Source organism: Myodes glareolus, chromosome 11, assembly GCF_982192425.1.
Source record: "Myodes glareolus chromosome 11, mMyoGla1.1, whole genome shotgun sequence".
Lineage (NCBI taxonomy): Eukaryota > Metazoa > Chordata > Mammalia > Rodentia > Cricetidae > Myodes > Myodes glareolus.
The window spans coordinates 72,243,840-72,257,540 of record NC_142036.1 but is presented as its reverse complement, the minus strand read 5'-3'; the positions used below and the strand labels follow the sequence as shown (position 1 = coordinate 72,257,540).

The following is a 13,701-nucleotide window of genomic DNA, read 5'->3' as shown; positions in this document are numbered from 1 at the left end:
AAGAGTCTCAGGTGCTGAAGATAGGAAAGAAAAAAAAAATGGATACATCACTTTAAAAAAAATGTTAGATCTAAAACTTGTGACACAAAACTGCCAGGAAATAGTGATCCTATCAAAAACCAAATCTAAGAATAATGGGAATAGGGGAAGAAGAAACCCAGCTCAAAGGCCCAGAAAAATATTTAACAGAAGAGCCAGGAAATGGTGGTGCACACCTTTAATCCTAGCACTCAGGAGGCAGAGGAAGGCGGATCTTTGTGAGTTTGAGGCCAGCCTGGTCTACAGAGCGCGTTTCAGGACAGCCCGGGCTACACAGAGGGACTCTTTCTTGAAAAGCAAAAACAAAAACAAACATAGAAGAAAAAAATTCCTAACCTAAAGAAGAGGATGGGGGGGGGGGGCTGGAGAGATGGCTCAGCGGTTAAGAGCATTGCCTGCTCTTCCAAAGGTCCTGAGTTCAATTCCCAGCAACCACATGGTGGCTCACAACCATCTGAAATGAGACCTGATGCCCTCTTCTGGCCTGCAGACATACACACAGACAAGAATATTGTATACATAATAAATAAATCAATATTTTTTTTTAAAAAAAGAAGAGGATGGTTATAAAGGTACAGAACACCAATAGATTAGACCAGAAAAGAAGTCTCCTTGACACATAAAAACACTAAACAAAAATGAATATCAAAGGTTGCAAGGTAAAGAACAGGTAACATGCAAAGTCAGACCTCTTAGCATCACACCGGACTTCTCAATGGAGACTCTAAAAGCCAGAAGGGCCTAGACAGATGTGCTGCAGAACCTATGAGACACAGATGCCAGTCCAGACAGACTACTATACCCAGCACAATTCTCAATTATCGTAGATGGTGAAAATAAGATATTCCACGATATAGCCAAATTTAAGTAACATTTATCTACAAACCCAATACTACAGAAGGTGCTAGAAGGAAAACTCCACCCTAAGCAGGTTACCTACAACCATGAAAACAGAGGGAATAATTTTTAGACTAGCAAAATCAAAGGAAGGGAAACACACACCACCACCACCAAAGTAACAGGAATCAACAATCTTTGGTCATTGTTATCTCTCAATAATAATTATCTCAATTCCCTAATAAAAAGACACAGAATAGGGACTGGAGAGATGGCAATCAATTAAGAGTACTGGTTGCTCTTCCAAGGGCCAGGGTTCAAGTCCCAACATCGACATGGCAGCTCACAACTGTAACTCCAGTTCCAGGGCATCTGACACTGTCAGACGACATTCATGCAGGTAAAACACCAACACACACACACACCAACACACACACGCACACACACACACACACACGACACAGACTAAAAGAATAAGTGCAAAACAGGATCCATTCTGCTACATCCAAGAGACACACTTCAACATCAAGAATAGACATTACCTCGGGGTAAAGGACTGGAATAAGATATTCCAAGCAAATGGACCTAAGAAACAAGCTGGTGTAAGCCATTTTAATATCTAATAAAATAGACTTCAAACTAAAACTTATCAGACGTGATAGGGAAGGACATTACATACTCATCAGAGGAAAGCTCCAAGATGATATTTTAATTTTTAACATCCATGGCCTACATGCAAGGACACCAAAGACTGTAAAAGAAACACTGCTACAGGTCATATGTTGACCTTCATCACTGATGGTGGAACACTTCAATACCCAACTCTCTTCAACAGACAGGTCATCCAGGCAAAAACTAAACAGAAACAATGGAGCCAACAGATGTTATAAACCAAAAGGACCCAACAGATATTTACAGAACATTTCACCCAAACACGAAAGAATATACCTTTTTCTCTGCATCTCACAAAACTTTTTCCAAGTGACCATATTCTCAGACACAAAACAAGTCTCGACAGATACAAGCAAACTCCTTGCATCATATCAGACCCAGAGATTAAAACTGGATAGCAAAACAACAGAAAGCTTAAACACATAAAAACTGAACATCTCCCTAATCAGTGAAAATGGGGTGACCCAGACCCAGAAAGAGAAATCCACTTCTATGTGGACATTAGCCATTAAATAAATGATAAGAAAGCTACAATCTGTAGACCCAGAGATGCCAGGCATAAAGGAAGATATCTGAGGGTACACAGCTCTATCTGGGAAGGTGAAGTAGATTTTATGGGTTGACCTGAGCTGCAAAGCTCACACAAACTCATATAGAGATTAGAGCGGCAAGCACAGGGCCTCTGAGTGTGTCAATTAGCTTTCAGCTTAATATTTTTTTTATTTTGGTTTCTCGAGACAGGGTTTCTCTGTGTAACAACCCTGGCTGTCCTGGAATTCACTCTGTAGACCAGGCTGGCTATGAATTTACTGAGATCCACCTCCCAAGTGCTGGGATTAAAGTGTAAGTCACCACTGCCTGGCTTCAGCTTCAGCTTAGTATTTATATGGTACTCCTGACCTCTTTTTGGTTTGTCTGTCTTTTTTTTTTTTTTTTTTTTTTTGGTTTCTTGAGACAGGGTTTCCCTGTGTAACAGCTCTGGTTGTCCTAGAACTTGCTTTGTAGACCAGGCTGGCTTCAAACTCACAGAGGTCTGCCTGCCTCTGCTTCCCAAATGCTGGAATTAAAGGCATGTACCAACATCTCCAAGCTTTTGTTTTATATTTTTTTTTTTTAAAAAGTAATTTACAGCACGGTGAGGAGTGAAGTTCTTAGGTCTGCTGGCTGCAGGGAAACAGTGGCACGACACAGTTTTCTACGCTGCAAACACTTTAATGATTATTGTTGAGCATACATTTCAGAAATTCACGTCCAACTGCAACAGTTAAATAAATGTTTATAATATACAAAGAAAAGACAACCAAACATAAACGTTGCTGCGAGTGTGCCTTGCACCGAGACCAGTGTTTCCCTCAGTTAATATAGCTTTATTTTTGAGCTGCACAAACACACTTCAGAATTCCATCTTTATAGAATGGTATTTAGGAAAAAATGAACTCCCACCTCAAAGAACTAAAAGGCTGTGCATGATTCTGGGCTGGACAACAGAGAACACTAGAACACTCTGGTAGTGCAGGCAGCATAAAAAGGAAAAGAAAAAGCTTGAGATGCCCATTAACACTCTATGTTTTAAGGAAGCAGGATTTTGACCAAGTAGCTAAGAAGCCAGCAAACGGGTATCAGTGACGGCAACTGTAGTGTGTGGAGTATGAAAGGCTGACACTGGTACAAACAGTCAGTTTCCAGTGAGCACTGAAGGTCTGAGAGGCTGCTCTGTGCGACAGTTGGGCAGAACCACCCTTCCAGTCCCGTGAGCCCTTGTAAAGCAGCACAGTACCCGTGCTGGGGACCTGCTGGCTGGGGAGGTGAGGGATTGACTTTGTCATTAGCAGCTAAGGAACTTATTCCAGGTGTTCTCGAAGCCTTCCTGGTGGAAAACAAGGCAAACGTCATTAGTGTGGGGATCACACTTCTCCGCAAACAAAGCAAGAGGCTTCTCTCGGCCCCGTCTCTGCTGTCTCTTTCTGCATCTCAAACCTCAATTGAGATGAAAGCCTTTCTCCATTGTAGCAGCTAGCAAGCGCTCCCTCATGATCTCCTCAGAAGAATACTCAGGTAACTTCAGATAATGGACACAGGTATTGACCGACGGATAGCTTGCATCAGTAGCGTCGACCTGCAGCAGGAAGGGAGAACAGCAGCATGAGCCTCTCTTCCCGCCTCTGAATCCGAAAAGCATTACGTTCCCTTTGAGTTCCCCACCAGCTGGTCTGTACCTTTCGTACGACTGTGAGCCTGGGGTGCAGGTTGGCCAGTCCACCTGGGGGCAGAGTTGAGCAGCCAGTGGTGAACTGCAGGAACGCTTTCCTTTCATCTGAGGACATGCCACACAAAACCCTCACGAATCTGAGGAAACCAGGACTGAAAGAACAAAAACAGCTATGCTCATTTGGCCATCGACAGAAATGAACCAAGACACACCATTATACTATCTGTGCATCAACAACCCCCCAGCAATATACACATGCTAGAGGAACAAGCCTGCCTTGTGAGTCAACAGGACACCCTCCCACACCCCACACACAGCATACACATAGTAGCGGAATAAGACTGCTAGCAACTGCCCAGTTAGGTAAGGCTGTCTCTCCTGCCAGAGTAGGAATGGAAACAATGAAGGACAAGATTAAACACACAAGCTCAGAATCAATCACTTGCATCATTACCAGGTAAGGCCACATTTATCAGAGTGCATTCGATCATTTCCATCAGTGAAATAATCAAATCTCGTGACATAATTTACAGAAGTAAAACAAAACGCTACCTACCAATGAAGGGAACTACTACTATCTGCCACAGGCAGATGGGTTGTATAATCACCCTGCTGAAAGCAGCCCAGAGAGGGTGTACAGAAGACTCCATGCTTCCACGTGGACTCCTAAGGCTCTTTCTTACATTCATTCCTGAAGCTGGATATACAATCTGCCGTAGTACTTCTCTGCTACACTTCAGTAAACATTAACATCAATGCAATGCAGCCTAAAGGTTTACAAATTACCCAATTTAAAAAATAATGACTTTCTAGGTGGTGGTGCACGCCTTTAATCTCAGCACTGGAAGGCAGAAGGCTGGTGGATCTCTGTGAGTTTGAGGCCAACCTGGTCTACAGAGCGAGTTCCAGGACAGGCTCCAAAGCTACAGAGAAACCATGTCTTGGAAAACAAACAAACAACAACAACAAAAAACCCCAAAAATAATGACTAGTCAGTGGTGGCGGTGCACGCCTTTAATCCCATCACTTGGGAGGCAGAGGGAAACGGATCTCTGTGAGTTGAAGGCCAGCCTGGTCTACAGAAGAGTTCCAGGACAGCCAGGGTTACACGGAGAAACCCTGTCTCCCAAAACAAACAACAACAACAACAACAAACAACGACTAAACTGTGAGAAGAGGAGCCCAAGCACGAGCTGTGACCTAGTCATGCGAATGCTCAGACCCCAGCGCGGCAGCCATCTTGCCATCCCCGCAGCTTGCATACACACTGTGAATGTAGTTTTCTAAATTAAGAGTTCTTAGAAAAGCTGCCAGTGGGCTTTTAGACATGAAAGAGTTTATTCCTTGGAAATTAGCAGCACATACCTGTCACGTGTATAGCCAAGCTTGGGTTCAGTGTAATTGATAATGTCCTCAGCTGCCCAGGATGGTGACTGATTTCCACAGAGAATCATCTGGACTTCCTCATGGCTGAAGGAACTTAATTTCTCCATTGGAAAAACTTTATTAAACCCATCTACATCACAGAGACACCAAAAACATAAAAAAAACAAAGCACACAACTCAGTTTCTAAGACATGATGACAGAAGGCCCAACTAGAATCCAGAAGCTGTAGGACAGTGGCCACCCTCCCCACCCCCACATACACACATACACAAAGCTGCAGAGGACCGCGCCCCACCCCACAACACACACACAAAGGAAACCGATGCTCAACAGCACAAGCGCGAGCAGAAGAGTATCTGGTCACTACAGTCAACAGCCAGATCCTCGTGACCACAGCCCTCCAGTCTGACCTTAACAGCTGGGTCACAAAGCAGCCACGGTTGTGTTCATGCTTTCAAGTGAACTACAGTGCAATTCACCCCCATCGTGCACTATCGCTCACGTCCATTCACAAATGAAGAAATGAGCGTGAGGGCCAAAAGCTTCCATCCTCTAGAGGAGTGAGCGAAGGTATAATATCGCTTAAGTGTTCAAACCTGTCCTGCCTACACTGCAGGACCTAACTATCTGAGGACCAGAACCCGGGGCAAATTCAGTGATACCCAGCAGTGTTGATGCTAATGTCAAAGGGAAAGGGGATGCGTGGCCCTTTAATATTACCTCGGAAGGCTTCCATCTGTTTCTGAATACCCGTATGCATACAGAAGTCAAACATCAGATCCACATACTCTTCTGCATTATCCATTGTTATCATCTGTAAAAGAAGGTTTGGCAGCATTAGTTCATTTCAGTTGTTTACACAAGAGGAGCTTTCGGACCCCACAACTGCACTAGGCGCAAATCCTTACCTCATCTTCCCCACTTGGCTTGAGATCCACAGCTGTGAAGCCATATATTCTTGAAGAAGGGCAGAACTGGAAATTTAAACTGAAAGTTCAAAAAAGATTCGATTACTATGCAGCGTTTATGACGGCTGTGGACTATCACTTTAACCAGGCAAAGATGTGGTTCATTTGTTTACACTGATTTATTAAATTATGTAAGGATGTGTTGCTGTTTTACCTTGTCTGCTCACGGCAGCTGAGTGGTTTAATAAAAAGCTGCACGGTCAATAGCTAGGCAGCGAGGGACAGGCAGCGCTGGCAGGCACAGATAAGTAGGAAGAGGGGGAGAGATAAGAAGGAGAACAAGGGTGAGGGACACCCAGGGCCAGCCAGTCAGGTAGTCTCTCAGTCAGTCAGACACAGGGTAGGACATACAGAAGGGAAGAAAGGTAAAAAGCCCCAAGGCAAAACGTAGATGAAGGGAAACAGGTTAAAACAAGTTATAAGAGCTAGTGGAAGATAAGATAAAGCCAAGCATTCATAATTAATAATAAGTCTCCATGTCATGATTGGGGAGCTGGTTGGTGGTACAAAAGAAGTATGCTACATATATCAGTGCTACAAAAATCATAAAGGCTCCCATACTCCACCAACACAAGCCTGCACACCAGCACACAGTAAAATCAAGCATACCCAAATCTCATTATTCATGTACTGGAAATATTGAGGATCAAACCCAGACCCTTGTGTAATAGGCTGAGTCTTTAAGGGAAAAACCTTGCTCACGAAAACTATTAGGCCAAGTGCTTGAAACCTGTTTGACTTTGCAAAGACGACATGAAAACATAGCTTGTCATGATTCACTTGGTCCTTAAAGGAAAAAAAAATTACCAGACTCAAGATTTCCATAATGAATTATGATAAGAGCATGTTTATAAGGCCCGTCTCCAGGGATGAGACTATTGTTTCACTTGTTCACAATGTACACAAGTGTGTGTTTAGTGTATTTAGGAGGAAAACAAAAATCTTTTAATATATAGCTATCTCACACTTTGATATTTTTTTGACAGCAGCTCAGTATGTAGCTATGTGGCCGGGAACTCACTATTGCTGAGCTCAGAGACCTGCCTGCCTCAGCTCCCAGCGCTCAGACTGCAGGCCCGCGCCAGAGCTGGCAGTTAGCTAACCCTGAGGACCGAAACAGTCTCAGATGTGGACCACTAGGCACAAACATAAACTATACTTACACGAATCTAGATGGTACATTTTACTACACCACAAACATAGCATACTACTGTTTGGCTTCAAACTTGTACAGCAAGTTGCATTACTGAGTTATAATGGTAAATATCTGTGACTAAAAAAAACAGGTAAATACAGGAAAGATACAATGAAGAAATCAAGTGACAGAATTTTAAGTCCACTTTAATTGTATGAAGCCTACCTTGTTTATGTGGTCCACCTATGACAAAACACTCGTGTAGCGTTATGAATATCTAATTCTCACAATTACTAGCAAACATTCAAAACATCTGCAAATGTACTAGAAGATATGACAATTTTCTGCACAGAAAGAAATGTACCTAGAGCTGCAGGATCAGAGTCAGTCGACACAGACAACAGAGGTTCACATGCCAGTCATCCCTGACTTTTACAGCAGGCTACACACATCACCTGAAAGTTGTCCTTATATTGGCTTTGAAATTTTATACACGATACAAATTTATCATATTTGAAAAATCAGATAATCCTCCAAAAATTTGATTAATGTTTGGTTTTTTTCTCTTTCAAGGCAACGTCTTATGTATACTAGGCTAGCCACAAACTTTCTATGTAGCAAAAGATAACCTTAAATTCTTCATTTTCCCGCCTCCGTGCTCCCAGACTGGGTTAGGGTTCTATGCAGTGCTGAAGACCCAGGGCTTCACACACGCACTAGACAAGCACCATTTGGACCGAGCCATCCACCTGACACAGTGTTGTCGTCTACAGATCCCCACCACCCTCTAGCGTCCATCCATGTGCTCCAGCCTCTACTCATATGCTACGGACCCGCAGGGACAGAAACATAAACCTTTAATTCCTCATTTGTTAGGTCAAAGAATAAATACATAAATCTTACCCTAAATCCTCGATGCTAAGTGGAGGTCCAGAACCTGATGGATTCTTGAGCACTAATTCCTGTAACTTTGTGTTCTTCTCATCTTCAGAAAGATTTTTATTGCCTAAAATTTGGCGCCTCTTGATAGCAAGGTCTTTAATTTCTTTTAAAAATCTGGCCCTATGCGGATTTACGAGTTCAAAATCTTCCCAAGTCAAAATTCCATTAAACCAAGCTGGGGGTTTGGGTTTAGGGGGATCGAGGATAAATTCTGACTTTGAGTCCTCTTCAAAGCTTCCTACTGAGAGAGAGTCGTGACCTTCTTCTGTGGACGCTTCCGACTGACTTTCTGTACAGTGCAAGTCTCTGTCACCTCGTGATTCATAGATCAGTTTGCTCATATTGCTTTTAATGTCCCCCATGCACATAAGTTTAAAGAAAGGCTTAGAAATAGGTAAGTCCACCAGTCTATTGTCTTGAATACATTTGGCTAAGAAAATGCCAAGGAAATGGAAGAGTTTTGTGATCCTTTCAAGTTCGTCACTGTCCTGTGGGAATGGTGCTGTGAACAGCCCACAGGACCGCTGCACGTAGTATCCAGGAGGCTTCAATCCACCTCCAAGATCAACCTAGGTTTTAAAGGAAACACAATAAATTAATAAATGCATAAAAATAGTTATCAAACCTTATATTACCATCTAAAAGATTCATAAACATGAAACATTTTTTAAAAATTTAGACATTTAAAGATATATGAACATTAACTTTGGCAACCAAATTTAATCCTTAAATATTTTAATGGCACTAAGGTTATTTAATAATAAAAGTAGAGGCCAGTCTGGGCAAAAAAGTGAGACCAAAAACCAAAACCAGGGCTGTCAAGATGGTTAATTGTGTTAGAGTTCTTGCCACCACGCCCAATTACCAGTGCCAGTATCTGTGACCCCAATGGTGCAAGCAGAGAGTGGACTCTTCCCACAAGCTGGTTTGCACAGACAACACGGCATGTGTACACATTAGCGCATGCATACACTTGTCCACACAGATGCAACACTAGACGATTCAGCTGCTAACAGCACTCACCACCAAGCCTGTTGGCCTGAGTGCGATACCTGGACACACATGCAGTAGAAGACCAACTTCTGAAAGTCGTCCTCTGACCTCCACACATGTCACACTCACACTCTCTCTCTCTATGAAAAACAAGGGCTGCCAATGTGGCTCTGTGGTAAACTGGTTTCCTAGTATCCATAATGCACTGGGTTTGACCCTCAGTATTGGGGGTGAGGATGGGGCCTTAAATAAATAAATAAACAACAATCTTTAAAAGTACAGCCAGGGAACGGGAGAGCTGGCCCAGCAGGTAAAGAGCACACTGGCTGTTCTTGCAGAGAACCTGGGTTCAGTTCCAAGCACTCATATGGTGGTCACAACCCTCTATATCTCCAGTTCCAGATAATCCAATGGCCACATCTGTTCTCCCCCAGCATTAGGCACACGTGTGGTACATACATGTACATACATGCAGAAAATACTCATATACATAAAGTAAAAAAAAATTTTAAAAAGTTCAAAAAACCAAGTATAGCCAGAAAACCTGGCACAACATGTTTTAACATTTTGTGAAAGCAACCATAACTCAAAGCACAAGATAAAAACTAAATCTCACATGACGAGACTCGTCATCTGGGAAGTTGTCATCACATAGCCAAGTCCCCAAGTCGGTTCTCTGGAATTCAGCTGCCACAAGTGCATAAAACTCCAAAGTGGGTCCCAAGCCAGTTCCTTCTTCTCCTAAAAATTCAACCTAAAAACAATGATAGAATGGTAAAGAAAAGGTCACTTTGTGGGACATTTTGTTTTGTTGGTGTTTTTCTTTAGAGAAGGGATTTCTCTGTATAACTGCTCTAGCTATCCTGGGGCTCGGCTTTGTAGACCAGGCCAGGCTCAAATTCACGGGAAGGCGTGTGCCACCACTCTTGGCCATCTTTTAAATCAATCAGCTCTGTCGCACCGATCCAGCAGCATCTATCTCCTTTTTCAGAACAACAAGGTGGCGTATGACACCCAATACACACAGGACTCTGGATTCTAAAGCCTTCGTTTCCCTTTGTGGCCCATCAGGCACTGCGCTGAGCACTGTGCACACATTAGTTACTTGTTCTGGAGATTGTATCTCATGACTCAGCAGAATAAATAAATCTCATCTTTCCGTCAGAGGAAACCAAATCTTACTTCAAGCAAGGATGGTATATAGACTTTTCCGCCTGGGTTTTTATGACCAAACACCTAAATTCTACAGTTGTGACTTTAAGCAATCACCTTGGAGGCTTCTAAATACACTCTATCTGATGCAAAAATGATAGGAAAATTTTCACAAAAACTTAAATGATGAGTCAGGTGGTGGTGACACACACCTTTAATTCCAGCACTCAGGAGGCAGAGGCAGGCCTGGTCTATAGATAGCAAGAGTAGTAAAACCTTGTACATCTAGAGACTTATGACATCTGATGTCACCAGTCTGTGATAGTCACATCCATGGCAGGTCACTGTGTAACTGGGATAAGACACAGAAATGCCCACAGCAATCCCTGCAGCAAGTACTGCCAGCTGCTGCGGTGTCAACACCACCACATTTTAGGGGAAGCAATACTACAAAAGCACAGCTTAACGGAAGGGTAGAATGTAGCTAGTCAAAAAGAACCCTTTGTGTGCACTGCCCAGTTCAATGTCCCATGCATTCGTTCCCATAAAAAAACAAAAAGTTTTACTTTATATGAGGTTACCTCTAGAACTGATTTCCGATCTGCATGTATTTGCATGACATTCTCAGCCCACTCCATCAGTGATTCACCACGTGGAACTTTTACTCTTTCATGCTTGAGCCGACCAACTCTGAACTCCCCAGGATCGTCTCGCCTTACACTGCTGGTGGTCCTCGTCCGCTCCACTGTGGCTTCTCGTCGATTCTGGAGCCACACTATTGCCCTGAAACACAACACCAAAGTCCTTATATACCTAGACAGTGGCTAAGCCAGCAGCAGAAGGCACAGATTGAAGGGACTGCTTTGCAATTATTTTTAAATGTTGTTTGGAGACAGGCGTTTCCTGTATCTATTACCCAGTTCCCAAGATTACAGAAACACAATGTGCTACTGCGTTAGAATCTCAAAAAAGTGTTCAGTCAGGTAATTTATTTGTTTTTGTTTTTGTTTTTTTTTTTTAAAAAAAAGGTCAGTGTCACCAGGCAGTGGTGGTGGCTCACGCCTTTAACCCCAGAACTCAGGAGGTAGAGGCAGGCAGATCTCTGTTAGTTTGAGGCCAGCCTGGTCTACAAGAGCTAGTTCCAGGACAGGTTCCAAAGCTACAGAGAAACCCTGTCTCGAAAAAAACAAAAAACAAAAGAACAACAACAACAAAAGTCAGTGTCTCTGTATCCCAGGATGACCTGGAACTCACTATGTTGCTCAGGCTGAACTCTTACCTAACAATCCTCTTTCCTTAGCATCTAGAGTGCTGGAATTATAACTGTAAACGAATATACCTAGCTAATTAATTTCAAATAGCAATTTATTAAGTAAAAATTCATAAAATTCACTTTGTTATAACCTTCCTTAAAGAAAGAGAAAGAACTAGCTATACATTTCCTGTTATTTTATCAATTAAATAATATTAAAGGTCTCTGATGCAACCATTAAATAATACATAAAAATCATGTCAAGAGACAAAAAATTGGTTATGCTATCTTTATTACTATGAAAGGCATTGACAACTACCATTAAAATGGATTTTTTTTGGTGGCTGGATAGACAGCCGTGGGTGCTGGGAACCAAACTCCTATATTTTTGGTTGTGAGCCTCGCCTTTAACGGCTGAGCCATCTCTCCAGTCCTAAAATGAATATTTTAAGACATTAAAAGAATTTTGTGTGTGTCCCCAAGTGTACATGTGGAGATTATAGGGCAACTCTCAGAAATCAGCTCTTCGATTCAGCCACATGGGTTCCAGGGACTGAACTCAGGTCCTTGTGTTCAGTGCCAATCATCTACACCCACAAAAAAAATATTTAACACCTGCAACACACACTGTTTCACATGCTTCAACCACAATAGGTAACAAAAGAGCTAAAGAGAAAACAAAACAAAACAAAACAAAACAAAACAAACCCTGCTCTTGTGAAGCTGTGGTCTAGAAGAGGGAGACAGGACAAAAATCAAGTCCGCTGTACACGAGCCGGTAGAAAGAGAAAAGTCACCAGGTAGAAGACACAGGCAAATATTAGCAATGTCTGCAAAGGATGGGGCTGACGCTCAGTGACAGAGACCTTGTCCAGCATTTACTGAGCCTGGGTTAGACTCTAGTACGCTAAATAAAAATAAAATGCTATTTACCAGTATTCAGTTTGATTTACTGAGAATTTTGTAAGTTGCCAAAGAACTCTTGAGTGTTAGGAAATAGAAATTGATGCAATCCATGCTGCACCAACAAAGCGTCTGCATCCAAGTGAGAATGGACAAAATCCAAGTGTTGACAACCCTTCCCAGACACAATGCATCCCTCCATCAGCCTGAGCAGCGTACATGCATATTCTCAACTTCTATAATGAAAGACACCTTAATTCTAAAAACACCAAAAGGATCACTTCTTACCTAGATGCACCAAATGCTGTACAGGTGAAATAAAGCTGTCTAGTTTCAAATGGTATCAAGAAAGGACACTTGCTGGTTAATTGTTCACACCAGTCTGGCAGAGCCCCACTTGCCAATGCCAATGGTTCCTGTAAGTTAACAAACAACACCTTGGTGTTAAGAGCATTAAATGGAATCAATACTGAACACCAAAGACTATGTGAAGTAGTACTGAAGAGGAGTGAGGAGACAGTCAGAGGCAGAGAAGAGAGAAAGGCCCACCGAAGGTCACCTAGGCGATTACCTCGATCTGCTGTAAGATTTTTGTGGTGATTTTTTTACTTGTAAATTCATCAGGTGGAAAAGTAAACTGAGGCTGCTCATCACCATCTGTGAAGTTAATTAACATAATTAATAAAAACAAAAATTACCTGTTTCCTAACTAATCTAGAAATAAAGAAGGTTTCTTACGGACCTTCTTGGGATACTCTGGAATAAGGGTCACTGGCAACTATATACAGAATGCGCAGAAGCTGAAGGACATCCTCGACCCCACACGAGTTCTGGCCATTGCCAGCTTTCGCCTGAGGCTGCTCTTTCGTCAGATTAAGAATGTCGCTACTTTGAAGAGTAGAAATTGCCCCCTGGTTTAATCCAGACTTTGTTCCATGCTCGCAAAAATCCTGAAAGACAAAGAGCAAAATTAGCCATCAATCACTTTTTCAAGAAAACCGTTCATTATTCTTAGTATTAATATGATTGTTGAAATTTTTCTTATTTTTGAAATAACCATTTATCCCACAAGACAAAAAATTTATTCAAAATCATTCCCACTGCCAAAGAAAATAAAAGCACAAGCTTGGTCTACCGCGGTCCACAGCCCAGGGGCATCTGCAGCTTCAGCAGCAACACGTTAACCACGCCACTCAAACTCTCCAGATGCTC

At 42.4% G+C, this 13,701-nt stretch overlaps 1 protein-coding gene across 10 annotated transcripts in view; it reads right to left on the bottom strand.

The window, feature by feature from the left end:
* Positions 1–2,739: 2,739 nt before the first annotated feature.
* Positions 2,740–13,701, bottom strand: part of Hectd1 (HECT domain E3 ubiquitin protein ligase 1) — an 88,022-nt gene continuing 77,060 nt past the window's right edge. For 9 of the 10 annotated variants that reach the window (XM_087911811.1, XM_087911808.1, XM_087911812.1 and 6 more), the window contains 11 exons: positions 13,232–13,439; positions 13,061–13,146; positions 12,778–12,905; positions 10,916–11,117; positions 9,799–9,936; positions 8,151–8,758; positions 6,053–6,131; positions 5,865–5,958; positions 5,123–5,273; positions 3,765–3,909; positions 2,740–3,664 (listed from right to left, as the gene is read on the bottom strand). In XM_087911811.1, the coding sequence (XP_087767937.1) occupies positions 3,527–3,664; positions 3,765–3,909; positions 5,123–5,273; positions 5,865–5,958; positions 6,053–6,131; positions 8,151–8,758; positions 9,799–9,936; positions 10,916–11,117; positions 12,778–12,905; positions 13,061–13,146; positions 13,232–13,439 (1,977 nt within the window). In that variant the 3' untranslated portion in view covers positions 2,740–3,526. The remainder of the gene's footprint in view (positions 3,665–3,764; positions 3,910–5,122; positions 5,274–5,864; positions 5,959–6,052; positions 6,132–8,150; positions 8,759–9,798; positions 9,937–10,915; positions 11,118–12,777; positions 12,906–13,060; positions 13,147–13,231; positions 13,440–13,701) is intronic. The other variant, XM_087911806.1, reaches the window with a different exon arrangement.